Source organism: Dryobates pubescens, chromosome 17 (assembly GCF_014839835.1).
Source record: "Dryobates pubescens isolate bDryPub1 chromosome 17, bDryPub1.pri, whole genome shotgun sequence".
NCBI classification, from domain to species: domain Eukaryota; kingdom Metazoa; phylum Chordata; class Aves; order Piciformes; family Picidae; genus Dryobates; species Dryobates pubescens.
This window is the reverse complement of record NC_071628.1, coordinates 10,994,748-11,022,700: the sequence shown is the minus strand read 5'-3', so window position 1 is coordinate 11,022,700 and position 27,953 is coordinate 10,994,748. Positions and strand designations below refer to the sequence as shown.

Sequence of the window (27,953 nt, the reverse complement as noted above, 5' to 3'; positions counted from 1 at the left end):
GCAGCTACCACAAGAGAGTGAACATTTATTTCATCATAAAAGTCCAGCAGAGAAAACTATATACAATAATCCATGCACACTGTCCAATTACACAAACATTTAAAACGTGGTTAAAACACAGTCTGCACAACATGGAGACAGCGGGGCACAGGTTTCCTCTAGTGGGGGACATAGTTATGTTTGTATCTTGGGTGCTTGTTGTAGCCTACTCTCTCCCCAGCAATAAGGCTCTGGATCACCCACTCTTGTGAGACAACAGGCAGCTGTAAAGCTTCTGCACACTTCAAGACACCAGGTGGGCAGGAAAGGTCAGTCACCACCACATCATAAACACCCAAAGCAAGATCTGCATGGAAGGAAAGACAGGCATACGTCAGGTGAAAAGGGATCTCTGCAGCGGAAGATCAGTGTGTTTCACTACTATGGATCTCTCTTGCATTCTTCACATTCCCAGCTAGGGATGTCTCTGCAGAAGTTGAGATGTGCTCTGCAGAAACTCTGCACCTTGCCAGTGTACAGTTCCCTCTAGTTCAGCTAGAAATTCACAGAAAACCAGTAGCTATTACAAGGCAGGACTAGATGACCACGAGTTCTGACCTCAGGCTGTCAGTACTAGGACCTACATCCTGCAGAAAGTGCAGGAGCAACTCTTTCCTGTTTTCCCCTTTCAGCATGGGCTGGAAGCTGATGGCTTGTGTCCTGAATTGCTGCAGCAGCTCTGTCTCTGGGAGGTAGGTCTTCTAGACTACATTCAAAGAGAGAGAGCTAGTATCTGTACTTTCCCTGCCTTTATGCTTAAGCAACCGTGTAAGACATCCTAAATTGTTTCCAGCCATACTAGAGACCACGCTAGCATAGAGTTCCAAACCACTAGGCCTGAGAAAGTGGCTAATGAGTACCTTTCTTGTGAGCATTTGAGTGATGTTGCTTTACAGATGCTGCTCCTCCTGTCATGAGGATTTCAGACCACAGATCGAGGAAGTTTTGCTGCTGGTCTGACACCAGGAGAACCTTCAGGTTATGGAATGGGTTTTCTCGTGGGTGCCTACAAAATAAAGAGGACAAATGCAGACTGCCAATAGCCAGTAGTCTGAGACTTTGAGGACCATTATCTGCTTCTAGTCACTCAGATGGGTCCCATAATGGTTCTTTGAGTATCTGGCATACAATGACCTGCTTTCCCATCCCTCCTGAAACACCTGGCACAAATATCCTCTCTGCAGACAGTAAAGTAGTGCTAGAGGGGGTGTGTGCAACAGCCTAAAGTCAAACTTAGGCTAAGCTCCTCCTTAATCCTGAACCACCTTTGAGTATACCGAAAATGCAGAGTGGGCAGGCACAGGTCTCCTGCTCAAGAGCTCACAGAGATTTACAAATTGCTTTTGTCCACCCTCCACCTTGCCCAAGGCATCTGACCTGACAACAGTTCTCAGAACAGCCCTACAGGATTAGATTCCTTAGACTCTGCAGAGGCTGATTTCAATGCATAGCAAATGAAAAGCAAAGTGCATCAGTGTTGCTCTCCATCCATTTCTGAGCAATTGCACAAGTCAGCCAAGTGTGTGGGAAGTGCTGTGTGAATTCAATCTTCCTCACAAGGAGACTGACCTCTTTCTCACTTCCCAGGAGATGGTCTTTTTTGTGTGCCTTGGCATTAAAGATCCCTGCAAATCCAAGGAAAGATGGAAGTGCTGTTCCTATATGAAGAGACAGCATGGGGAGCAGTGCTAGGGCCACCTCCAGTACTTGCAGCATTCCAAAGCTCCCCCAGGCATAACACTTCTCTCCAATTAAATCCTCCATTTGAGGACTCAGATCATGGTTATTTGGCACTTACCATTCTAGCAATTTTTGCTCCTGGAGGCTGTAACCAGCTGGCAGAAGGTAATTCCGGTAATTCTGGAGCTGGTTGGCATGGCAGCTGTCATGGACCCAGATGTGGGACACGCAGGGGATCCCCCTGGCAAGGCACAGCAAGTATTTCCGGGTCTGGCAATGCTGGTCCGCGATTAACAGACACTGGTAGGCTGCATTACACTTCAGAGACAAAAAGACATGTAAGCACGAGACAGCCCCTCAGAAATCCCCACAAATTATCTTGCTGCTTAACACATGAAAGAAGGAAACACCTAAAACCCTGATCTTCACAGCCATGTGATGTGAAAGGTGAGTTATGAACAGACTCTGAACTGGGAGTACCTGTAACTATCACCTACTCCAAGCTATGCTGTCTGTGGGCAAAAACCCTGCCTGGCAGTTTTTGTGTCATAGACCTTCCAGTTCAGATAAAGGAGAAGACTCCTCTGACACTCTTAAGTCACTACAGAAGACTCCCATCCTCAGACAAGGTCCTCCAAGAACAATTTACCCTCCCTGTTAAAGATCTAGATTTAAGTAAAAGTGACATTTAAATTTAGTTGTCCAAGTAGAGGTGGTAAATGAAGACTAAGGAGCTCTACTTCTAAGTGTTCTGAGGCACAGAGGTACTGTGAGACCCTATCTAGGGTCCTGCATTCACTCCTAGGTTCTGCAGTACAAGGACATCACAAGACACAGTAGAGCAGGCCCAGCAAAGGACCACCAAAGATGAAGAGACTGGAGTACCTGAGATACAGAAGAGGCTGAGAGCTGAGCTTTTGTTAAAGTAAAGGAGGAAAGCCCAGGTGGTCTTATCATGACTGATAAGAGGGTATACAAAAGGTGGAGTCAGACTCTTGGTGCTACCCACTAAAGGACAAGAAGCAACACTCACAAATTGAAATACTACTTTTTTTTTTCCCTTCTTAATTGATGGTGGTCAAACATTGGATCAAGTTGCCCAAAAAGGTAGTGAAGTTTCTGTCCTTCAGCATACTCAACCGTACATGGATTTAAGTAATCTACTCTATCTGGCCCTGCTTTCAGCAGGGGGCGTTGGATGAGCTACAGAAATTCCTCCCAGTCTCAACTATTCCATGACTTTTGTTCTAAATGAGTAAGTGGGGCCTTACCTGGGTTTCATTGAAGTCTTCCAGGACATAGCCAGCTCCTGCTCGCAGTTGCTGGGCTATGTAGTGTTTGTCATATGGAGCGATCTCCAAAAATTCTACAGCAGAAACAGAAGGTTCAGGTTTTGGCTATAATCTTTCTGCTTGTGTCCAAATAATCCTCAGTCTACAGAGCTCTCACCTGTTCCAGTAAGGGACCCTAGCCTTTCTCCCAAAGATATCTAGAGAAAACCTCAGGGATAGTCAAAACCCCACCAACCAAGCAAAAGCAGCAAAAAGGGAAGCATGGCACTAGCCAAACAAGCACCTGGACACAGTTCTCATGCTGCAGTTCACTGGGTAAAACATGAGCCTGACAAAGGCAAAGTGGAGCAACCCATTCATGCTTTCAAGTCTTGTGTTTCCCAGCACTATCCCTTGTCTCTCAAAACCTTCCTCCTTCTATTATACTATTCTGCAACTGCTGATCTCACTGATTTTCACACCTTTCTTAACTTGCTGAATAGTCCTGTGATCATCATTGAGGTCTGCTGCATTTCAGGCTGCAAATTCTCTAAAACAAATACTGAGTCTTAGGTCCTTTCTGCAAAGGATTAAAGAGCAAAAGGGTAAAACAAGCACTGACACAAATGCCTGATCAGACAGCACCCAAAGCCACAGCATTCCACTTGGAAATGCAATGGGTAAGATTTGTCTCACCTTCTTCCTCCTCACTACTCCCTGTAGGACCATCTGATGACTTCTGGTGATTGGCCAATTTGTCACTGGGTGTTGCCATGGTGAGGAGAAAGGCATAGCCCAAAAAAAGGGTCTTATTGTGGGGCAAGGGTCCGAGATGGTCCTCCAGTACTGGGGGATCTACAGCATCTCCACCTTCACTGGTGCTTACAAACTCTCCAGCTCTGACAGCTCCTGCAGAGAGACAGAAGCACCATGAGTCTCAAAAGTTGGGTTCAGCACAAAGACCCTGGCTAAGATTTGGGTTATGTTCAACTTCAGCTGTTTCACTGGAGGAGACAGAGGGAGGCAGGACTGGGTTAGGATTACACTAGGAAACAGGGATCTTTTACCCTTATGGTTACAATGAACCTTCAAATCAAAACCTGAATGACTACTGGGACAATGTTTGCCAGTCTGCCAACATCCTGAAACAACACTTAGAGCTGTGAAGAGTTCCTTTAACAGCTAGGTGTTCAGGACTGACTAAACAGGTAACAGAGTTCAGAGAGGCAAATCACAGCATTAAAGTTAAAACATTTAGATAGCAGATAGGAACTCAAACTATGTTAAAAATACCTCTGGCTGCTGAACGCAGCCAGGGAGGATCAGTCTCAAATCCTGCAGAGCAAACAAGCAACCTTATCTACTTCTTGCTTATGGGAAGTGAGGGAAATTAAAAATAAATAAATAAAAAAATCACAGTTTTTGTTTTTTCCTCCCTGGTATTTCTATCTGAATGCAAGTTTCAGAGCAGAAAACAAGGTTCACCAGGCTTCATCAGCGAGGACTTGCGGCCACGTTTAGCAGGGGATCTCTCTTCTTCAGAAGCAACAAGTTTCCTTTTCCCAGAGAGTGTGCCTGGGGGCACACGTGGGCTCTCCTGCCCTCTGCGAGTGGGAGTTGTGCTGCTGCTGGAAGTGCTGGGAGAGCCAAGGTTACCGCGGCGCTTCCGCTTCCCCTCCACAAGGTTATCTGTAATACAGCAGGCAGAGACCACTCACTGGCTCACCTAACTCCACGAGCTTTCAACCTACCAATCTGTACAGAGGTGTTTTAACTCAGAAGAACCTGGAAGGCATACGTTACCACCCTCTGACAGAGAAGAGCAAGGGGAAAAAAAATTAAATCAAATCCTCACAGCAGCCATCCTACAAGTGTACATGAGTGCAGCAGCATTGCTGCCATAGGAGCAGGCCACTCTCCTGCTCTCCACAAGCCAGGCGATACCACTAGGTATCTGACCAAGGCTCAAAACTGTAAAAGGATCTCAAAATCTCCAAGATTCTGTTATGAAGTGCTGAAAGCTCTGATGAATACCTGGAAAGATTTAAACATTGATCATTCAGATCAGCAACCAGAAGCAGCGTAAAGGCACAAGAGAGAACAGCATAGCCAGCAGGTAAGCAGCACCTGCCCTTACCAAGACTGATGTCAGCTGCTTTCGTCAGGGGGGTGACAGGCTCATAAGGGCCTAGCCCAAACTGCTCCCTGAGCTTATTTCCTTGTTCCAGAGACAGAATCACAGCCATTCGTTTGTACCACTTCCTCTGGCCCTCCTTTTCAATGCAATAGTACAGCTCTCCAGACTCCTTCCGATGTCCCTTTACCACGCCTGAGGAGGCAGCAAATGACACCTGTTAACCAACTACACCTAGGTGTCTTATCCTTCTGGATAAGCACCCATTTCCCATTGCATTCAGCAACTCAGCAAACTCAAGAATGGAGCTCAAGTGCTGCCCTTACCTGCACTAAAGTACTCGTCCTCTGAGAGTGCAGTCACCTCAGTTTCCAGTGGGATAGGATCACAGAGCAAAATATCTTTTCCTAGCACATCACATTCATATCCATCATCAAACAGCAGCTTGTATTTTCCTGCCCCAACATCCTGGGTAATCATCCCAGAATAGAAGTACCCATTTGAGGACCACTTTGCTACAACCCTGAGGCCCACAAAGCTGCTCCCAGAGGATGAGTCTGTACAGTCTGTATGCCCTGTCACCACTTGTAGTGGTATTTCTGGAGAGTCACTTCGACGTAAGGCACAGAAGCCAGAAGTGTCAGATTTGTCCCCTCCATCTGGCAGGCGAACAGCACGAGTAAATGATTTCTCCTCAGGTGATGCTGTAGTTGAGAGATCCTCCACACCTGGTAGTCCAGCTGAATCTCTGTAGGAAAAGAAGCAGTCCCATAAGGATCAGCAAAAACAATTACTAAACAAAAAATACTTAGGTGAGATGCTTTCAGCTGCTACATGGTTTAGCCAGATATGGCGACGACGGAGGTTCTTGGAATCAATATGGCTGACCAATATGATCGGGTATTGATCCTTTATTGTTCCAGTATTGCAGGCCTATGGCTCAGGCCTATGGTGAAAGCATGGTGCAGTAAAGCATGGAAGGAGAGGAGACAGGACAGGCAGGAAAAGAAGAAGTGCGTAGCAAGGAAACTGCAACAATTTATATAACCTTGGTGTGCCTTGTTGGCATGGACTCATTGGTCCCCTATGAGTGACCACACATCACGCTATCGTAGATTATTGGTCCAACTATGGGTGACACGCGAGGTTTGTTGATGCAGGTGCACGTCCTGTTGTCCTGAGATAACTCACTATGTTTCTAGCTACCAGCCTCTTGTTTTAGTTACAGTGCTGCAGGCACAGCACTGTTTTGGCATACTGGTAGCTGGCTCTGCCCTTGTGCTGGGCATGGCCTACCACCATGTCAGGCTCTTCGGCCTGAACTGCCAGATTGCTCACACCACTCATAACTGGTGTTCCCACAACATGGTGTCACCAAAAACTAGATCCCAAAACATCCAGTACTCCTTTTCCTCTGTTATATTCAGACAGCAGATAAACTACTTTATGACAAATCAAAACTGCAGACTCCTTTTTGCTGGGTACCTTGTTCCTGTTGCTCGAGATGGTGGGCGGCCTCTTCTTCCCCGCCCACGAGGTGTCCCCGGTGCTCTGCCACTCGGACGAGTGCCAGGTATAGAGTCCTCTTCTTCCTCAAGTGGTCCTGCCTGGCTAACTCTGAGCGGAGATGCTGGCTGACCAGCTCCTTTCCTAGGGCTAGAGAATTTGAGTTAACTGCTCTGAAAAGAGAAGCCTTCTCATTAGAATCCCCCTCTTTCCTCTGTGAATTCATAACAGGTAAAGAAGAGCCCAGAGCTTAGGCGAAGCAATGCCTCATAAGGAAACAAACTACTCCTCTAGGGAGAACAGATGTGCCAGCAGAGACTATCTCCTTATGCTTTCAAGTCCTGTGTATCCCATCACTATCCCTTGTCTCTCAAAACCTTCCTCCTTCTATTATACTATTCTGCAACTGCTGATCTTGATGATCTGTTCATCAAGCCAGACCCTTCCCAGGAAATTCCTGGTGTAGGGCCTACCCTGCTTCACACTCCACCCAAGCCAGCTGTTGGCTTCTACAAAATCCCCATTCTTCTTTTCCCAAGGCTCTGCACATACCTTAATTTTCCTAGGACACCTCTGCCAACGGGTAAAGCAAACGCTCCAGTTTCTGTCCCACACACTTTCCCTTTGACAGTTCCGGTACCTCGTCCTGAGCTGCTGCTGTGGGCGGCAGAGTGGCCACTGCTAGTTCCACTGGATGTACGGTGGAGGCTTGAGGCTTTAGATGAGAAGGAGCTGACATCAGCAAGGTCCCCTGAGGTCAGCGATGATCCCACTGCATTTCTAGAGGAGGATGTGTCAGTCTCACACTCCTGGCACTCCACCACAGGCTCCTCAGTCTCCTTAAGAGAACAAAAGAGGTTTGTCTGAAGTGATAAAGTGATGCAGCTGCTAGATGGAAGCTCTACAACCACCATGCAAAAGCACAGTCAAGCTGAGCCCACATCCATGAGCTGAAGATATTCATGCAGTTTTGTGTCTGCACTGCTCAGTGGCAGACAGTGAATCCCTCACTACCAGCCTGCAGCTGCTGTGTGAAGAAGTCACATCAAGAACACAGTGGACAGGACAGACCCTCTGGTTAGTACAAAATGAGTCTGGTGTCGAGAGTGTGACTGCAACAAACGGCAGACACTAGCAGCCTTTGGCTACTAATAGCCCAAGACCAGCTTCAGACAGGTGGTCAGTTGGAGGCATTAAAGTGTTATGGATATAAAAATGATGCACCTACAAAATAGTGCTATCAAAAGTTGATAGATTCATTGGAAATGGTGATGTGAGTGTGGTTACACAACCTACACAGGCACGATTTCAGGAAACTAATTCTCTCTCACAGCAAGGAATTTCCTGGGTAAATGTAAGCTTTGCTTTGAACTAATTTATCCCTTGGTGTCATTACTTGTTGCAACACCACAGCACCAGACTCTTGGGTGCTTTATCTTTAGAGCAGCACAGCAGTAAGGTTTCATTGCTGGCAGGCTGACATGATCCCTGTGCACATCCAATAAACATTTGTCAGCTACCTTTCCAGATTCCCTCAAGATTGTTTAATTAATGAATGGATACCACACCACACAAGTGTACTATCAACAGGCTTGCTTAGTTGTGGGGTTTAAGTTGCTTTTTGTAAAACCTCTTAGAGCATCTGGTCCACAGGACTCAAAAATAATGCAGTTAAAACACTGAGATGCAAAATAGGTTAAACTACTTTACACAGTCCAATTTTACAGGCAGATTTTTGCTTATTGAGAGAATTTCTGCCCATTGCAAAATCTCTCTATCCTGACACAACTCTGAGAATTTTAAACCCTTTCAAAGCACAGAGTAAAGTTTCTTGTTCTGTTCTTTGAGAAGAAAAGTTACTGTGTCTGCAGGGGCCAGGAAACACACCAAAACCAACCACACAGCTCTTGCACTAGCAGTCCACATTTGCTCATGAATAAAAGCACCAGCAGAGCAAGCTGACTTATTCCTCAGCTTGTGTTCTGCAGCCACAGAACACTGACCTTATTTTTCTGCCAACCACTACATTTAGCCCTGAAAACAGGAACTTACCTCAACTACCTTTCGTTCCACCTCTGTGCCATCGATGTAGTAGACATCAGTTATCACACGCGTGACAACGGTGCGCACCTCTCGAATGGTTCGCATGTGGCGGCGCTGAACTTGGCCTTTGGGTGGGTGAAGAAGGTTAAACTCCTCCTCTCCCTGTAATAAACAGGACAACTTAAAACCAAAACAGACCACAACAAACCCCAACTAATTTCTGGGTAGAGCTATCTCTACAGTACAGTTTCTTCATGCCATGTTCAAGTACCGAGTAAGGAAACTTTTTGCACCATCGTGAAAATTAGATACAACCACCTTAAACAAGGGAGAACTGGACACATTCTGCTGACAGGTAGAAGGAGGGAAATTATAGCAGTGCAAGAAGGAAACAGCAAACTTGCTTAGCTGTTTCCTTCATTGGACTCTCTGACATATCACTTCAATGTTGCACTGCACGTTTATGGCCCTGTTAATCTGTTTCCCAGAGGATGCCCTGTTCTTAAGTTTAGAAGAAGAACATTTTCCTACTCTTCCTGTTGACAAGAAAATATATGAGCTGTAGCTCCAAGGCAGTGAAATTTCCTCAAGTCTGCCATACTTTCTGAAACAGTAACTCAAAACCACGAATCTTATGAAGATGTTTCGCTGGAGGAGCTCTCCCCTTCTGTATTCATCCATCTACACTGAATGGAGTGGCAGAACAAGCTTTCATAAGTTGGCTGGTGCAAAACAGAAGGCATCAAACTCTTCAAAGTTTCACACAACTCCCTTCTCCATCCACCAAAGATTTTGTAACAGTGTCAACTACATCTGGACACACACCAAAAAAAAAAAACCAAAACAACAAAACCAAATCACAAGTAACTGACCAAAACTTGTCAGTCATGTTTTTCCAGAAAACAGATATGGAGACATTCAATTCCCAAACTTACGCTGCCCACTGACTATTGCAACCTTATCAACTTGTGTACAGTTGATAAAGGAAAGCTTGGGACATGACCTTTTTCAACAGAGAAGCTACTGTTAGTAAATTTACTGGCTGAAGGGATGCAGTGACCTTAAATACAGACAACTCTCAACCCACCTGACTGTGCAGAGAGTCTGTGTCCTCTCCAGCAGCATTCATTAGCTTTCCCCTCCTCTCCTCAGTTTGAACATTGGCATCTTGTCTCCCAGGTCTTTGCCCAGACATACTGGTTCCCACTTCCACCTGCCTACAGATTTCTTCTGATGTCTGTGTTGCTGTTGTCACAGTTGTTGGGGTAAAAAGACAGCCTGCTGTAGTCTGAATCCCCTTATTCCTGGTGCTTGCCCACCTCTCTTGGCTTTCATCAATTTTAACAGCCTTGCTTGATTTCTTCTGCACTCTCCTTGCTTCTGTCTGAGTGCTATCAATACCAGTCTCCATTGGCTCCCCATCCTCAGCACCAGAAGGTTTTTGATGGCAGTCCTGCTGCATTCTCTGAGGAACCAGGACCCCTTCACCACTGTCATCGGCCTTGTGTTGTTGGCACTGCCAGTCACTGGGGTTTGTATGTAATTCATCATCTTCTTGTGTGCCATGAAAACTGAACAGATTCCCCCTGCAAAGCAGTTACATACAGATCAAAACTATTGATTAAAAAAGGCAGGACAACCAATACACTGCCACTTAAGTGAGAGCACATTCAGAAGCTTAATATTGCACAGAACTCAGCAAGTCTCAAATTACAAAATAATCTTTCCACATTTCTCAAGTGATTCACATGGCAACAAGAAAGGCTGACACCTGCAGAGGGCTAGGTGCTTTCCCAAACACTGATAAAGCAATCTCCACTCCTCAGGCATCAGCTATGCAGCATGCTTCTGGAGGTCCTGCCCTCTGGAAGCTACTGCTGCTTCAGCACTTCATTGGTTTGAAACTGGCAATGGCACCCAGCAAGAAGAGGCAGGAGCACAAATACAAATGTTGATGATGTCATTAGGAGCTGTCTGCACTATCAAGTGTTAGCAGCTGCTGTAAGGGACTGTACACTGAGCCTTACTAGAAGTAAACATTTGGCTTTCCTAGTGTGCTCAAGGACAGAGGAGTAACTGTCTTTCCTTCTATCTACAGCCCAGCACTGCAACTCCCTGTTCATTACACTCTTAGCGCTCTTGAAAGTTAGGTTACTCTTTCTCCATAACCCAAGACCTCACTGCCTTATCAAAAGAGAGATTTGGAAAACACTGAAGAGGCAGATTTCTACACCTGGCCCTCCAGCCAGTGCCCTTATCACCAAAAGATATGCAGCAGTACAACCCTTTTTGAAGCAACTGGGGACAGCAAAAACTTTGCTGGAAGAGAGACAATAGCAGAAACAGTAATGAACACAACAGGTCAGAAAAATCTTGGAAGAGAAAGAAAAGGCATTTAAACACCTGTAAGGATGAACTCAGCTCTCTCATGCCTCAGATTTTACCAAATGGAATTATATAACTGCTCAAGCAGCAAAGACTGATTACCAAGTGAGATACAAACGTGCAGCACTTATTATACTTACCCCATTGTCCCCAACATACTTCTAACTCACCAAAAGACAATGACTTAGTGCAATTTCTTTGATGTAGAAAATGCACACGTGCATATAAATCCAACCAGGACTGGCAGGCAAAGACTGTGAGGAGTTACCTAAATGGAGAAGTGGAAAGACCATGACCTCTGGCCTCATCCTCTCGACGAACTTCACAGACACGACTAAACACAGATGATGCTTTCTGGGAGCTAGCAGCACAGATTTAAAACAAACAAACAAACAAAAAAAGCATCAGGGAGTGAGAAAAATCTCTTACACAGCAAAACAAGAGATCTCTAGTCCCTTGTGAAAGCAACAACTGATACTGAGCTTGTTGACCTGTATAACCAGAGGGTAAGTGAGATGGTCAGTCTCAAGGTCAAGCTGCAATCTGCGTAAGCATTGCTATAGACACCCTAACAGCCAAAAGCAACATTACAGTTCCAGAAAACCTAGAGTAGGAAACTGCAGAGCCATCAGGATTTTCACCATCCTACCTCTGGTACCCACCAGGGGACACAATTAGACCATTTATAGATCAGGATTGTCAGTGACAGCACAAAAAATATCAGGAATGGCAGGCATAAACTAAGCCCTGAGAGACTGAACTTCAATCTGTACCTACAAAGGCAACCCACCCTCCACCAGTAGGGAGTGACTGCCACTGCACGGAATGCTCTGATAACAGATTGAGTTCATTTCAAAGCTTTCTCACTGTTTATGTTTTATGTTTTGGTCAACATGTTAAACTTATTTCAGAAAATCAGTGACCTAGTTGTTTGTGTCAGCTTCAGATCAGAGTTCTCCTTCTTCTCTTGCAGAAGTCCTCAGAGATTTTACAGAAATTTACACAAAAAGGAAAGAAAGCAGAAAACCAGTTATTTGACTTGCATCCTCCACTGCACAAGACATAAATTTCTGCTTTGACTACAATCAGGAGGTGGCAAAACGCTGACATTAGTAGGAAGGGCAAAGCCTGTAGCGAAAGAGCAGGACGGGCACCCACCTTACCTATGTACTTAAAACCCACTGCAAGAGCTAAAGAATTCATGACATGGCTACTGCTAAAAGCATCCCATGCTCCTGAAAACAAGTGGAAAAATTATCTGCCCAGACCTTTTTATTAACTCTGTGCAGCAACAAGCCCAGTTACCTGGCAGCAGCCCCAGCAGCAGCAGAGAATCCATCCTTCCCATCACTGCCTGTAGGCTCTGAAACAAGAAGAAAGGGCAGAATGATTTCTGTGTCACCTGAACAGACCTCCCTGCCCTTTCCCAGCTCCCTATGCTCAGCAAAGGCCTCCCTGTCCAACTTCTCATCACAGACCTAAGTCTCTACCAGGTTTAGACTGTAAGGCCAAATGTCACTTCTCTGATGAAAATGCTGCAAAGCTTTGTTGTTCAGATCGTATTTCTAAAATCTTTTCCCTCCTAATATAATCAAACTCCCCTTCCTGTACTGTCACTGTGCTAGTACACATCACAATTACCAGTCTGCTGGAAATACCTTTCCTCACAACAGAGGCCTCTCCTCTCACTCCATCCTTGCTTAGAGCATTGCAGAAACAGAGAAAGAAATTTAAGTGACACTGCCCAAAAAGAAAAATGAGAAAAATTACAGAGACTCAGAGACTGTCTTGGGGAATGCCACAAAAAGGTTTGAGTTAGGGCTGAGATCTAATAGGACCTGTATGTTCCAAGGTTTCATGCTCTTACTTTCCAAGCTGAAGGGTGGGGATTCCTCACTCCCATCATTCACAGGGGTGACAAGATTCATCCGCAGAGAGAGTTTTGCATCAGCCTCAGGGACCGCATGAGGATCTCCTTTCTCACACACTTCTGACGCATCTGCGCTTTCCACAGTGACATTGTTGGTCCCCATTGTGCCCTCTGCTGTAACATCACTAGTTGCTATAGTGTTGTCTGGGCAACTGTCATCCACTGAAAACAGGAAAGCAAAAAACAAAGTGAACCAAAGAGGAGTTACTGTCACTGACACTGCTGGAGTGCAAATCCTGGTTCTGTTTTGTAGAAGCATTATCAGCAACAGGGCAGTAGGAGACATTCCTATCTAGAGTTCTGGTGCCTGACAGTTCTGCAGCACAGAGCTACATGTTGCCTGAATTAATAACCCAAACCTTACACAGAATGATGCTGTATCATCAAACACCCTTAGCTTGCAACAGAATACTCCATTACCCAAGCAGAAATACACATTTCCTTTCATCCAGCAAGTGCAGGGTGTTGTTTTGTGAACCTAGCAGAGAAAGCCCTGCTAAAAGATGATGAATACTATGAACAATCTTATTTTTGTCTAAGTTCTTTCACTGTCTGGAGGGGTCTTTTGCATTTAGTGGAGCTGTAGGTGGGATGGCACCAAGCACAAGGAAGACATGTTCTGTACCACCCCATACCCAGGGAGCAAAGAGACAGAGGGAATAAAGGAGGTATGGAGAAGGGATGAGACACTCCCCATAGAACAGCAATTGGCTTGGCCAAGGTAGGCCCAAGTTATCCATCAGATCCTGCATGAGGAATCAATAGCTTCCCAACAGGCTTCCACTACAGAACAGGATAATTTGGGTCAAACTCACCAATTGGTGTGCTGTGTCTTCTGGGTCCCATCTTAAGCTGCCCAGTAAGAGGTGGGGTTACGCTAGTCAAGGGCTGAATGACATCACCCTCCTTTGGCAAAGTAAAATGAAATGGGGTTCCTAAAAGACAGAAAACAGCAGGATTAGTAATTTCAGGGGACTACTTTGGTTCAAATACCAAAAGCACAGGTTCACTGTTGTGGAAATGGGGAAAAGCATAACCCTGATACTGTCCTCTTCAACTCCCCCTCCCTCCCCAAACAGTTACTGGTTTCAGGACAGCTGCACTAACTGATCTGCCTCACAACTTGTGTGATAAATTTTTCTAAGTGAAAATCTGGGCTGTGGTCAACTTGATGCTGCTGTCCCCAGGTCATAGATAAAAATGCAAAATGCATCTCTGCTTCAGAAATGCTCAGGATTTTCCACAGAAAACGGAGGAGAGGCCAGAAACACAAATGAAGATTAGGACAGAAGTGAATTGGCAGAGCTATGTGTTGCCTGAATTACAACCTGAAACTCAAACAGAATGAAGCTTTATCATCAAACAGCCTTGAATAAAAGGTCAGCAGATACACTTCAGTCATCTATAAACCCAAACAATTAGTAGCAGCCAGCTAAGGGTTAGATGATGACAGCAGAAACTTGCCTGGAAAGTCAACTTTAAGAGAAACAACAGACACTGCAGTGCGACAACCAGCTGCAGGCTGCTACCAGAAGGGCTGACCCCATCCTCCCGTCCTCTCCAGTACTTCTGCTCCTTGTGCAATCCCCAGCACAGAGGGTCTGCAGGGTATCCTGGCTGAGGCAGCCTATCCCTTCATAGAATTGTTTTGGTTGGAAAAGACCTCAAGGAGCATCGAGTCCAACCATCAACCTAACACCACCATGGCCATTAAACCACAGCCCAAAATGCCATGTCCACGTTTCTCGCCCACCTCCAGGGATGGTGACCCCACCACCTGCCTGGGCAGCCTATTCCAATGCCTGACCACTCTTGCAGCAAAGAAATTTCTCCGAAAATCCAACCTAAACCTCCCCTGGCACAATTTCAGGCCATTTCCTCTCGTTCTATCACCCAATACTAAGGAGAAGAGACCAATCCCTACCTCAAGTCTAACCTCCTTTCAGGGAGTTGTATAGAGTGAGGGGGGAAACCACATGTGGATTTTCATAGAATCATAGAATCAATAAGATTGGAAGAGACCTCAAAGATCATCAAGTCCAACCTGTCACCCAAGACCTCATGACTACTAAACCATGGCACTAAGTGCCATGTCCAATCCCCTCTTGAACACCTTCAGGGATGGTGACTCCACCACCTCCCTGGGCAGCACATTCCAACAGCTAACAACTCTCTCTGGGAAGAACTTTCTCCTCACCTTGAGCCTAAACTTCCCCTGGTGCAGCTTGAGACTGTGTCCTCTTGTTCTGGTGCTGATTGCCTGGTAGAAGAGACAAACCCCCTCCTGGCTACAACCACCCTTCATGTAGTTGTAGACAGAAATAAGGTCTCCCCTGAGCCTCCTCTTCTCCAGGCTAAACAACCCCAGCTCCCTCAGCCTCTCCTCACAGGGCTGTGCTCAAGGTCTCTCCTCAGCCTCGTTGCCCTTCTCTGGACACGTTCAAGAGTCTCAATGACCTTCTTAAACTGAGGGGCCCAGAACTGGGCACAGGACTCAAGGTGTGGCCTAACCAGTGCAGAGTACAGGGGCAGAATGAGTTCCCTGCTCCTGCTGGCCACACTATTCTTGATGCAGGCCAGGATGCCATTGGCCTTCTTGCAGGATTTAACAGGTAAAAAAACATTTGAAACCTAGTTTAAAAGCTCTCTCCTTTCACATCACACCACACCACTTATCTGTAAACCTCCCACATCATGCAACAGTGATTTGCAGGCTGCATTCTTTCAAAATGGTAAGGAAACATTTAACAAAACTAACAGAATAACTCTTTCCTCCCCACACTGAGGTCAAAATAGGTTTTCATCATCTTTGTCACTATCCTTCCTTTTCCCTTTTCCCCAAAACCATATTTGTTCTTCAGATTTCTTTCAGGATTTTACTAGAATAATTCAAGTCACAAATTTACTTAATTCCTGAATTTTAAGAATTATGTATTTAAAAAAACACAAACAAAGAAAAAACACCAATTAAACAAACAAAAAACCACCACACCACTGAACTGTACTGGAAAATTGTTAGTTAAGGTAATGAGAACACAAATTCAAGTTACTTAAATTGAAGAGCCAGCACAAGATATTCAGATACAACTTCTAGTCATAGCCAGATGCAGCACTGTTCTTAAGTTACATAAGGAGCTTGTGGCAAGTGAAGCCGTAAGTACAGGACAAAGACGTCATCTCCTCAAAAAGAAACCCCAACCAGGGAAAAGCACTGCATATCCACCCAAAACCCATCACCTGCCCTGCTGTTACAAGTTTTAAAGATGTTGTTCAGCAGCTGCATCATCCTTGCAACCAGTCTAAGGACCTCAGTGTAGTTTTGCAGTGGGTCTTTCACAGGGCTGTTGTACTCTCACTCCATGGGCACACCACGCATTGAAAGGCCCAGTACCGCTCCTTACAAACAGCTCGTGAGTGCCTATCACTGTTACAGCAGAGTACTGCCAAACATACTACTTATTAAAAACTATACTGTTCCTAAATTCAAGCATTAGTGCTGTTCTCTTGACTATGACAAACTGCCATAAGAAATACACAGTCCCAGAGTACCAAATGCCCTGGACTTGAACACAGAAAAGTTAATTTGAAGTCACAAAACACAATGGGATCAGAACACTTTTGAACTTTGACCAGATGTTGACCAGATCCCCTCAAAGCACTACAAAAAACAAGACACCACTTCAGGTACAGCATGTTCCTAAATCATACTTTTCTTGATGACAACAGAGAGGCTCCTTCAGAACTCTCTCTCCACTGCACTTGTGCCCTTTGGCCATTCAATACTGGGAAACTTGGCATTCCAAGCTAGATTGATGCAGTGTAGCTGCTCCTCTGACTGCTGTAGTATCTCACCTCATAGAGACCATGATTCTCAGTCTTCAGTTATCACAAAAGCACAACGACCTATTGCAAGCCACTGAACAGGAAGACCTCAACAACAAAATCCCAGGACTGCCATTAACTGGCAACAGAATAACCTGACAGTAACAAAGCAGCTAGTCTCTCGGGTCCACAGAGTATGTCAAACCCTGGTGATTCAGATACTGTTTGCTACAGTGACAGGTTTGGGAAACTGCTTTTTTTTCTCCCCTGCTTTGCAAAACCCAGTGTTTTTCAATTGTACCACTTATAACCAACATTCAAAGCTTTCCCTAAATATCATTAGAGGCAGCCCCCAAACTTTGGGTAAGATGTTGCCAAGACACATTTAAATGCCACAAAGAACATAAACCTGAAATTGATGATGTGACTGTCTTGACTAACAGAATATCCCAACAAATTGCCCCCAGCAATTAGCACCAGCTCCCCAAGGCAACAAAGACTCCCCTATCAGAAAATGCAATGCACTTTTTAAAAAAATATATATTCCAAGATGAACTTTACTGTGCAGCTGTGATACTCTGCTTTCACGCTCAACAATTACGCAGTTTGCTATAACATTACAAAAGAAAGTGATGATCACTTGTTACAGGATGTTAAAGAATGCAGAAAGCTCCCAAACACCTGACAGGTCCTACCACGTCCAGCAGGATGGGTGCTAGACTGATGTTCATTAAGTGGGTGTGACAGCTGGTATACCAAACAGAGCTCAACAATAGCTTCATTCGCATAACAATGTCATTGGGCAAGTGGAGGCTCTAAATCTAAACCAAGATGACTCCAGAACCCCTAAAGCATGGGCATATTTTACACACCTGAACATATACTTAACTCCAAGTAAAGTAACCACTGCAGTTGTTTTCAGATGTCAGTGATGTTAAAAAGCTGTGGCCACAAGGATCCAGATTCCTCTAAAGCAATTTGAGCTTTATTTTGTGTTAAAATATGTCAGTGGATGCTTACAGCAAGTCGAGCTTGAGAGCTGCTGTCTTCTTCTGTTGGAAGTCTCTCCAAAACTCACAACCTGCATAAACATTCAAATCTCCATTCCACACCTCACTGTAATCTAACTTGAACAGGTATCAACATTTACCTGTCATTCTGATCTTGCAACATAAAACACTACCTCCATTCTATTTTTTAGCATCTTGAGTTCCTTCTCACCAGCCAGTTCCATACCATTAAATGGTTACCTTTCTTAAACTCATCAGTAAATGTGGCAAGAAAAACACGCGTAAGTATTACACTCAGTCCCTTTGCATCCAAGCCTCCATCTAGCACTTCAAAGTCATCTCACCTACTTCTGTTCAGACATAAAGAAGAAAGCTCTTCATCTTGCTGCTTTTTTGAAATCTGTCATTTTGACCTTTCCAAACAGGATCACGCTCCAGAAGTCAGCACGCTTCAAGGTCACAAGAACTGAAGGAAAGGGGAGGGAACCACATAAGAACGAGCTCAAAAGGCTTTCAGGAAGAAATAGTCCAAGTTGCCACATATGGCTACAAGGATCAGTTTGTAACTGGAAAAATTAAACAAGTAGTTCAGAAAACAGTAACAAAAAAATCTTGGACTTAGGAGAATGATGTGAGTTCCAAGGAAGTTTTGAAGAAATGCAGAGTTTTTGGGAAAAAAAGAAAAAGCATCAACTGGCAGAGGAGACAAGAGAGATGTCCTTCCCTGACAAAGAAGAGAAAATTATTCAGGCCCAGTTATCAACAGGGTATGTAAAGGGGAAAAAAAAGGCCAAGTACTAGGAAATGTTTTCTAAGCAGCATTTCTTACCCTAATTTACCAAAAAGAACAACTCTAAAATGTTATCACTTGAACAAAGCTCTGCAGAACAGACAACATGGCTATACAACAATACCGTTGCCTTCAAGTGGCAAGAGAAATTCTGTCTAGCTCACAGCTCTATAGGTTCCCCTAACTGAAATCACACACTGGTCAATCTGATCTATCAAATGGTTCACAAACACCTTCCTTCCAAGGCACCTCATTTAATTCTAACACCACTGCATAACTCTATTGAGCTTGCACTATGCTCCAATTGAAGGACTTAAACTACCTAGCAAATCAGTGAAGAGTGAAATAAACCTCTACTAACATACCAGTCATGTTCAGATGTAAAGACAACCATCACCTGGCTGACAATCAACATTTTCAGGCCTTCACCTTCCATTATCACCAGCTTCAGGAGACTGGAAGCCACCTACTTTCATCATGAGAGGGAGAAAACTCTCTCTTTCTCTCTAATCCTGTGGTTTAATGAAAGATCACCAAGATCTCAAACACATGTGCAATCCAGGACAAATATCTAGCACAGCTTTGTTTTCTATGACTTTCTCATCAGATGAGTACAGAACTTGTATGTTTTAAAACAAAATGAACTAAGACAAAAGCCCCACAAACTTGGGTAGTGCAGCATCCCCCATTTCTCGTGTAACTGCACAACAGCAAGGCGAAGGGACTTCAATGCACCACCACAGTATTTGCCACGCCACAGCCTACACACCGGTGAGAAGCTCAAGATAAATTTGTTATTAGTTCCTGGCTCAAAGCTGCTCTGTGCACCTCCACAAAGAAAAATCTCCTCTGAGAATGAAAAACAAATCAGAAAAAAATAAATTAAAAAGTAAGGAGAGCTCCAAGAGGGAAAGAACAGACTACCACACACTCTCTTCCTTTCAAGGACACTGCTGCTGCTCCGTATGGAGGGGAGAGAAAAAAACAACAAGTTACAAAAATCCCTAAGCACCGTCAAGGTCACAGCATTCTGAGTTTTCAAAGCTGCTCTACATTTCTGCCAGCAAACAGCAAGACAGCACTAGGAACAATAATTACCTTAGCATTCTCGCCCACAGTACCGTGTGGAAGGGAAGAAAATGTAAATGCACGTGATGCATGCAACCTAGTAACATAGAGAGCTGCTCTAAGAGACACTGTTCAACACACAGCAAGACCTGTGCTCCCTGGAAGCACTGAGGGTGGTACACAGCTGTCCTTGACAACATTCAAAATACACACCTGTGAACTACTAACCTAAATTCACTTACCACTGGAAGGACTTGGGGATTTAGCAGTTGCCCTCTCTTGTGGCTGCATCTGCTCTTCATGCTCCAGATTCCTTGTCACAACAGTGTCCTCCATACTCTTTGGCACTTGATTCTTCTGCTGAGCCACCAGCATGTCAGCCTCTCTCTCCTGAGGTGGTGGCTGATTCCCTTTTATCATGGTCTGTCCTAATTCTGAACAATCTGGCTGTTTCTTGGCACACAGGACTGCTTCTGATAGAGTATCACTCTTCAACTTGGGACACAAATTGTTGTGCTGTTCCAGTAGCTCCCCCCCTGAAAGCTTAGATAAAACTTTATTGAGCTTTGGCATGTTCTCCAAATCAGCTTTAAAGGGCAATTTATCCATGCTCTTTGCCTCTTTGGTGTCAAAAGTAGAAGTATCTTCTGAAGGTTCTTTTCCCTGGCTTTCTGGTCCAATCTCTTCTAATCCTTGGGCCTGATCAGACAGATTTTTGCTATTTTTACACGAACCATCAACCAAGTCCACTTCCATATCTTCATGACACTGAACCTCCTTTTCAAAACTAAACCTTTGAGAAAGTGCCATATTATCCAGGGATCCATCTTCACTCATTTGCTCCTCTTTTACTTGCTGTTTTTCTTCTTCTTCACACTGAGTCTCAGGAACAGCCTCAGGTTCAGAAGTCTCTTCCAATGGAGAATCCTCAGACTGTGCTTCTCCGCCCTGAGCACATGGCAAAATCCCAGACAGACCAGACTGATCTGCAGCAGCCTGACCTCCAGAAACACACTTAGTCTCCTGATTACCTGTAGGGCCAAATGACCCTTCTCCTGCTACATGTGCACTATCTAATTTTATTGCAGGCTTTTCTGCAGTCAGTAAATCCTCCTTTTTCTCTTTCTCAGAGTTTTCAGAGAGTGCATGGTCACCTGCATCCAGCCTCGGTTTTATGGTGTCACTCTCCACAGAAGAGAGTTCCAAGTCTGAAGCCTTACATTCAGAAATCACCTCTACCTGTGTGGTTTTATTATCCTGGTCAATGCTCAGAGAGCCTGAACTGACCTCTGTATTTGTGGGCTGGCTACACTGACTTGCAGAAAGCATCAGCTTGCAGGACTCAGAAGGCTGTGACACAGAGTCACCTGCAGTCGTCTTTGACAAAGTATCTGTGCATCCAGAGGCATCTTCTGGTAAGCATAAATGGGTTAAAGCAGCAGCTTTCTCTTCTCCTTCATGGTTCTTCTCAGGGCTCTGAGTTGGAACAAAGATATCCTAAAATCAAAAAAGTGGGACACAAAGTACCAGGACATCCTGATTAGGGATGTTTGTTATTCCTTGAACATTACACTGGATTATCAAGCACAGCAAGCTCAGCACAAACTACAGATGAAAAACGTCCCAGACTTCCCCCTCCATTTGCAAGAGTCATACTTGCCCTGCTCTTGCTGAGAAATACCATCACCCATTACTTTTTAGTATCTCTGTGGCAAAGTTGGGCACAATCCTTGGTACACCTCTCACTGCCAAATCATGAAGCACAGGTCAAGTATGGCAAGTTTTAGTCAAACAATCATGGCTTCTGGAAAGATTCTCTGTAGGAATCTATTATATTAGCATGAAAGCCACTTTCAGCTAAGGAGAAGCCCTGCTTTGACTACTCAAGGCTCTAGTACAACCTTTATTTTCTGCTGTTAAATACCTTTGAACAGTAATAACTTCCAGAAAGAAAACAACAGATAAGAAGAACAAGCAACTTGAAAAATGCAGCAAATGAATCCTAGCCTTGCAGGTGAAAACTACTTTCTCCATGACAAATGATAGTAAAGTCTATGCTGATAAAAGCCTAATTTATGTCACAGTTTTGAGATGCAGGAGGCCCAGTTCAGCATTAGAAAATAGAAGCCTTTCACAAAGAGAAAGGAAAACAAAAAAAAAAAAAAAAGGCACTAAAAAGATTCTTAGCATATATTAGAAGACAACAGATTCTAGGTTAATGACTCACTATGCCCTCTAAAGCTGTTCTGCACGTTCTCTACAGGATAAATTGCCATAAAGTATGATCAATATATAGCTGTGACTGGTGCAAACAGGGAAGCTCAACACAGAAGCACAGAGGCTGACACAAACACACATCCTCTGCAGCAGCTATACAAAAACCTCAGAAAAGACTCTACACTACCCCTTACATGAGAGAACTCTGGTTGTGATGGTATAGATAAAGATCCCGGAAAGAAGTTTGGGGCACTCTGGGACACTGGAGTTGAAGCCTGTGGCAAGCAAACAGGTTCTGGTGGGATACATGGGATGGGCACCTCTTCCAGTGTATTTCCTCTCTGCCTTCCTCTCAGCTCTCTTTCTTCTGCAGGGGCAGATATATCCATCTGTTCATCTGGTTAGAAAGAGCAAAGAACACATGACCAGTAAATTCTTGTGCTGTACCTAAAGTTTCCAACATTCTATAAAAAGGCTTGTCCTCAGTGGCATATGCAACTTTCTTACACTTTAATGCACGAAGCTGAAAATCCTCTCTCCAGGTGAATTCTTTTTTGCAGGAGGAAGAAAATAAACCAAGATCAACAAAAACATCCTTACCACTACTTTGCTACATATCTAAAACTTCTACAGTTAGAAAAGGGTATCTGAAATGTATAGAAAGTACACCTCTGACCTTTCTTTCTCCTTTTCCTGTCTTTATTAAAAAGGAGCCACATTCAAACCCTGGCTAACAAAATACCTATTCCAGAAGCATTCCACATTCTTTGACAGTAATCTAGCAGAGAAGGATGATGATTTTGTATCCTACAAGTCTGCATGGATGGGTGTGTTACCTCTGATGGCAAATAGGTGCTGAGAGAAGATGTTTAATAAGGAAGGTATCAAATAGAACAATTCCTCCTTTGCCAGAGCATTCTAAAATGCTGACATATGAAAGCTTTTTAAAATACTGTGCATGTCATCCAAGTTCAGATAAAGTAACTGTTACAATATAGTCCACCTCTGTCCTTTCTATTGCCCTAACAGTACAGCCTTAATTCACATCTGCCTGAAGCAAGACTGGCTTGTTATTAAGAAAAGAGGACAACTACAAGCAGCAATCTCTATCCCATATGAAGCATTTCCCATCTTTCAAGTGAAGGGGAGCTAGCCAATAGAACTAGTTTTATTATGATAACTACGAAGGAAATATCAACAACACATCGGCATCTGAGTCAGAAATATCAGAAATACAGATCTCCACCTACCTCTTTCAGGGCTCTCAGTCCTGTCTCACTCTTTACATATAATTTTAGCAGGTTTTGAAAGCACAGAAACACAACCACAGACCAGCATGCAGAAAAACTGACCTTTGGCTTGCTCCTGTTCAGTAGGACTGTTGGGGACAAGAGCATTGGATCCAAAGGCAACAGGAGGAGGAATAACTAGGCCTGAAGATACACTGCAGATCAAAAAAAGGCAACACGTGAAAGAGGACCACACATCACAGAAAGATGCATTGACTTCTCCCCAAATGTAGCTCCAGCTTATCACAGCCCAAATCCTCTCAAAAGGGGAGTGTCAGGTGTTTACTAGCAAGAGACTTGAGAAATGGCCAGTGACCATATGGGCATCATTAGTTCACTTCTTCACAAAATAAAGCCATGCTTCTCTCACAGTGCAAAACTAAAACACTGATTGCTTAAGCACAGGTACTTCACTAAAGAGTGGTGGGATTACACTACTGCAAACTGAGCTGCTGCAATAGCCTGAGTGTGTTTTTTGCTTACATGGGATGATTCTCCTGCTGTCCAGAAAGCTGCAGCAGCTGCAGGCTGCGGGCAGGGGTGCATGCTGGAGCACTTTCCTCTTTCACACTTGTGGTCTGAGAGCCACACCCTGCAGTGGTTTTCACAAATGGAAACAAGATCAGAAATTGTCCTGGGTTAACACAAGTGATCAGCAGATTCAATTAAACTCATGACAGAAATCTAGCCAAGATGAGCAGAAAGTTCTGAGAAATGATATTCACACTGCACAGCTGCTTCTCAGGTAGGCAAGGACAAGCTGATTTTCCAGAGTTGAAGCAGCTATACATGTGAAATGTCACCATTATATAATTAAGGTGAAAAGAAAAAAGTTTGCACCTACAGTATAGATTTTTATCAGATCAGACTGTACAAGTCTTCCTAATTTGGGATTTTAAAGGAAAAATTCCCAGTGGCTCCAACATTAGGGGTAACCACTCTTCCTGATCCTATTTCATATAATCTCTTCTCCTACAGGGAAAGAACATTCACCTAGATGCCAAATAGAGCCAAAATTGCAGTACAAAGGTTTTGATTTCAGGATCCTGTTTTATCCCAACTCAGAGGAGTGAGGTGGAATGCTAAATTAACCCAGAATAAGGAAGTCTGCAGTATTTGCCTACAGTACTTATCCACACTTCAGATTGTGTGTCACTACAAAGGGTGAGCATTCTTGCCAGTTTCAGAAGAGCATAAAAAGGTTGGGTTTTTTGGTTTGTTTTGTTCTTCAAGGGACACAGCAAGAAAGGAAATTGAATGTATTTAACAAGCCAGTGTAACTGTTCTAACACAAAGTAACATTTAGAGGTTGTTCCACAGCAGAGTGAAAGGGGTTATGGACTTTTGTTTCCAAAGCACTGTCAATTTTAGCAGAAATTATGGGAAAAATACTCACAGCACTCTGCACCCTGAAACACTGCATGACTAGAACTATCATTAGGGATGATGATTATGACGATCTTTGAGACAGATATTTTGGCTCTGCATGTTACCTGTCGCATTATTCTCAGGAAACATCTCTTCCTGACTTGACAAGACATCCAACTCCTCATGGCCAGAATCAAGGGACTTCTCAGTTTTAGTGGTGTCACAAACAGGCATTTTTTTCCTGGCATGCTCGTCTGCTTCCTGCAGAGTTCTGGAAAAGCAAAACACAGTCCCTGACCTGAGAAATTCGAAGTATGAAGTAATATTGCAATGCTGTAAAGGAAATGTATCAGCACAAATGAGGGCTATTCACTTGTGTATACCACAGGAAGAAAAAAAAAAGAAAGAGAGAGTGAGAGAGAGAGAAAGGAAGACCAGCCTCTCTCTCCTGACAAAACAACATGCCCATCCTTGACAAGCAGCATTTTCAGAATTGTTTTCTAAGTTTTCTACTAATCTAAGTGATGTTTCAAGGGAATGTAGATTGTTCTACTGACTTCTATTCAGTGTGCATACTAGGAATTCTGTTTCACCTCCTTTTTAATATTTTTTTCGTATCAGAAACATAAGAATACAAGATGAGCTAATTATTATTCTGTCTGGCATAAAAGATAGTTTTCAAGAAACTGAAGTTTCACACTTAGAAATAATTAAAACTACAAAGCTTGCAACTGCAAACACTCAAAAGCATCCCAGCATAACCATCACATGGCATCCAGATTTCTCCAGTGAGGCCAAAGCCCGTGGTGCAATGATTAAATTATCTTGAAATAACTTCTGTGACTTAAACTGAATGATTACTTTCAATATATTCCAGGTGCTTAAGAAAATTATTAGTATATGTTATTATCAAGTGCATTCTCCCTTGAAAATAAACCTATTGGTATCTGTGCTTAAGAGTTGGAGACCACCTCTTTTCTCAGCTAGGAATGCTAAAAGCACTCCTTAGTCATCACTGCTGCAAAAAGGTCTCATCATTACTGTATCTTTCCCTTTACTTCTCTCTTTTGCCTTGAAGCCTGAACCTTCCTACCTCTAAAAATCTAGTAAAAAAAGACACAAATCTACTTCCAGAATGTCAGCAAGAGACCTACAAAGAACATGGAATGCTTTACCTTTCAGACTTCTCTGGCTGGCCTTCCAAACCAGTATCTGCTTCTGTGCTGGAGACAGTTTCTGTGCTATCCCCATGCAGTTCTAGCAAAAGAGAAAATAAACAAACACGTACACTATTTGTTACTCAGGTCACCTGGATTAACATACAAAAAGAAGTACAGCTCTGTAAATTACAGATATCAAGATGAGATTTATATGATAACAACTAAAATGACAGGATGAGGCCTTTAACAGGGAGGGAATTCAGTATCAGACTGCCTGAATATTCTGGAAACAAATTAGGAAAGAGAGGTGCACAAACCAATGACAGCACTTGGCCAGCTACAAGAAAACAAATGATCTAGCCCAGAGGAAAGAAAAGGCAGTATTTTTTTTCAACCACCAATGAGCTATCAGCTATATTTTCTGTCTAAGAAACATAGTATCTGTAACAAAGAAATCAGGAAAAAAATTACAGAGCAACAAAAGAACATTTTCACATACCATCTTCAGCATCATTCTTCACAAGTCTGGAAGAAGGGACAGCAGTGGCTCCAGGGTGAAAATGCTGCGTAGCATCTTCTTCATTAGGTACAAAGTCACTCTCAAAGTCCTGACTCTGTGAGAGCTCTAGAGCTCCAAACTGCAGCTGTGACATGCCTGTATCTAACGACAAACACAAACTACTAATACATATACACCATCCCCCCTCCCTCCCCACAAAAAAACCAAACCAAAACAAACACTAAAAAGTCTAAGAGCCATCATTTCACAAGGGAAAAACATACAACCTCTAAGAAGGCAAGTATTTAGGCTATTGCTGAAACTCTGAATAAACTAACAGGCTCTGATCTCACCAATACTAATTAAAAATATGGTAAGAGAGCAGGGAGAGTGGCCCTTAATGCAGAATCCAGTGTTAATCAGCAAAGTCTTACATAACACCATTAGGAACTGCAGATTTTTGATTCTATGATGATAAAACAATTCTGATAACACATAGCCCATGCCTGAAAGTCTGACGATAACAACCATCATGCCAAGAGTTCTTTGCCACAAAAAGGCTTCATTTCCTAATGCTCACCATCCATGCCTCTTCTAAGCCATTTCCTGTCGCCAAGTCCCTCGTTAACAATATGAAGTCTCAATTATTTATTTATTTTTACCACAAAAGCACGCAGATCAGCCTCCAGGAAAAAGATGACAATTTCTGACCCATTATTATCGGCACCACTACCCCTAGAGCAACAAAGGAGGCAGGTGAACTGAAAAACTGCACAGGTGCTTGTCGATTCACAGCCCCAAGAAGACACCTGAAATGGAGAAGTCACCTTCTACACAGGGCGAAGTAGCACCGTCCGCTGCATCACCTTCACCTCTTTCTCCAGCCTTCCCAAGGACACTGCAACAGAGAGACTCGCATCGCCTCGGCGCTTCCCGATGGCTGCTTTCTCACAGCCGGCAGTGTTCCCAGAGGCTGCCTCGCAGCCGCAGCACCTGAGCGGGCACTCCCGAGCCCTCTGAACCGCGCACCCCGGAACGACGCGAGGCCGGGCCAGCAGCGGCCACAGCCAGCACTGACCCTGTATTCTAAGCCCATCCTCGACCCGCAGGATTCTAGGGCCCCGTACCTGTTCTCCACGCCAGGTGGTTGGACTTCCTCAGCGACAAGGTCCTGCGGACCAGCGACGTCCGAGCGGGCAGGGCTCTCCATCGGCTCTGCAAGCAGAGCACCGTTAGCACAACCGCGCCCCTAAGCCGGGCAAGACGCGACGGCCTGCCCCGCTCTTACCTGTGAGTCGCTCCCGGGCCGTCCCGCCACTCGCGGGTGCCCGTCTGCCGGCTGGACCACAGATGACTTCCTGCAAGACAAACGCGTCAGCGCTGGGCCGAGCCGGGTTGGGCCGCACCGCCGCCGCGCTGAGCGCTCACCAGCACGGGGCTCGGGCTCCGCCGGGCCAACACGCCGAGGCAGGCCTGCTCCTCGTCCTCCAACGAGACGGCGCTCTCTGGCTGCGAGTCCTCCACGATCAGAAGGGGCGTGGTCTGCTGCGAGAAGCCGAGGTCCAGCTGGCTGCCGCCGCGCTCCATGAAAGGGTCCGCGGGAGACGGCGCACCCGGCGGAGACCAACCGCGGCCCTACGCCTCCCGCCCGCCGCCCAGCCCGGCCGGTCCGCCCCTCCGCACCACGCTTCCCGCGGCCGCCATCTTGCAGCGCGCCGATTGGCGGCGCGCGACCGCCCGCC

At 44.6% G+C, this 27,953-nt stretch overlaps 1 protein-coding gene across 2 annotated transcripts; it reads right to left on the bottom strand.

Moving 5' to 3' along the window:
* Window positions 1-12: 12 nt before the first annotated feature.
* Window positions 13-27,953, bottom strand: TP53BP1 (tumor protein p53 binding protein 1). Of its 2 annotated transcripts, XM_054168734.1 has the most exons (27): window positions 27,640-27,952; window positions 27,500-27,569; window positions 27,339-27,426; window positions 27,039-27,109; window positions 26,212-26,373; window positions 25,728-25,809; window positions 24,678-24,823; window positions 23,668-23,776; window positions 23,248-23,339; window positions 22,090-22,292; window positions 19,921-21,175; window positions 13,804-13,923; window positions 12,926-13,150; window positions 12,364-12,421; window positions 11,327-11,419; window positions 9,761-10,259; window positions 8,683-8,835; window positions 7,183-7,469; window positions 6,610-6,780; window positions 5,451-5,872; window positions 5,128-5,319; window positions 4,476-4,679; window positions 3,687-3,899; window positions 2,991-3,085; window positions 1,838-2,037; window positions 900-1,045; window positions 13-346 (listed from the first exon to the last, which is right to left on the bottom strand). In XM_054168734.1, exons 1-27 carry the CDS (start codon window positions 27,796-27,798, stop codon window positions 159-161), a joined length of 5,703 nt encoding a protein of 1,900 aa, XP_054024709.1. In that variant the 5' UTR covers window positions 27,799-27,952; the 3' UTR covers window positions 13-158. The 2 variants fall into 2 exon arrangements, with proteins under 2 accessions (XP_054024709.1, XP_054024708.1); XM_054168733.1 differs by lacking the exons at window positions 13-346; window positions 900-1,045; window positions 1,838-2,037 and having other exon boundaries at window positions 2,998-3,899; window positions 19,921-21,154; window positions 27,640-27,953.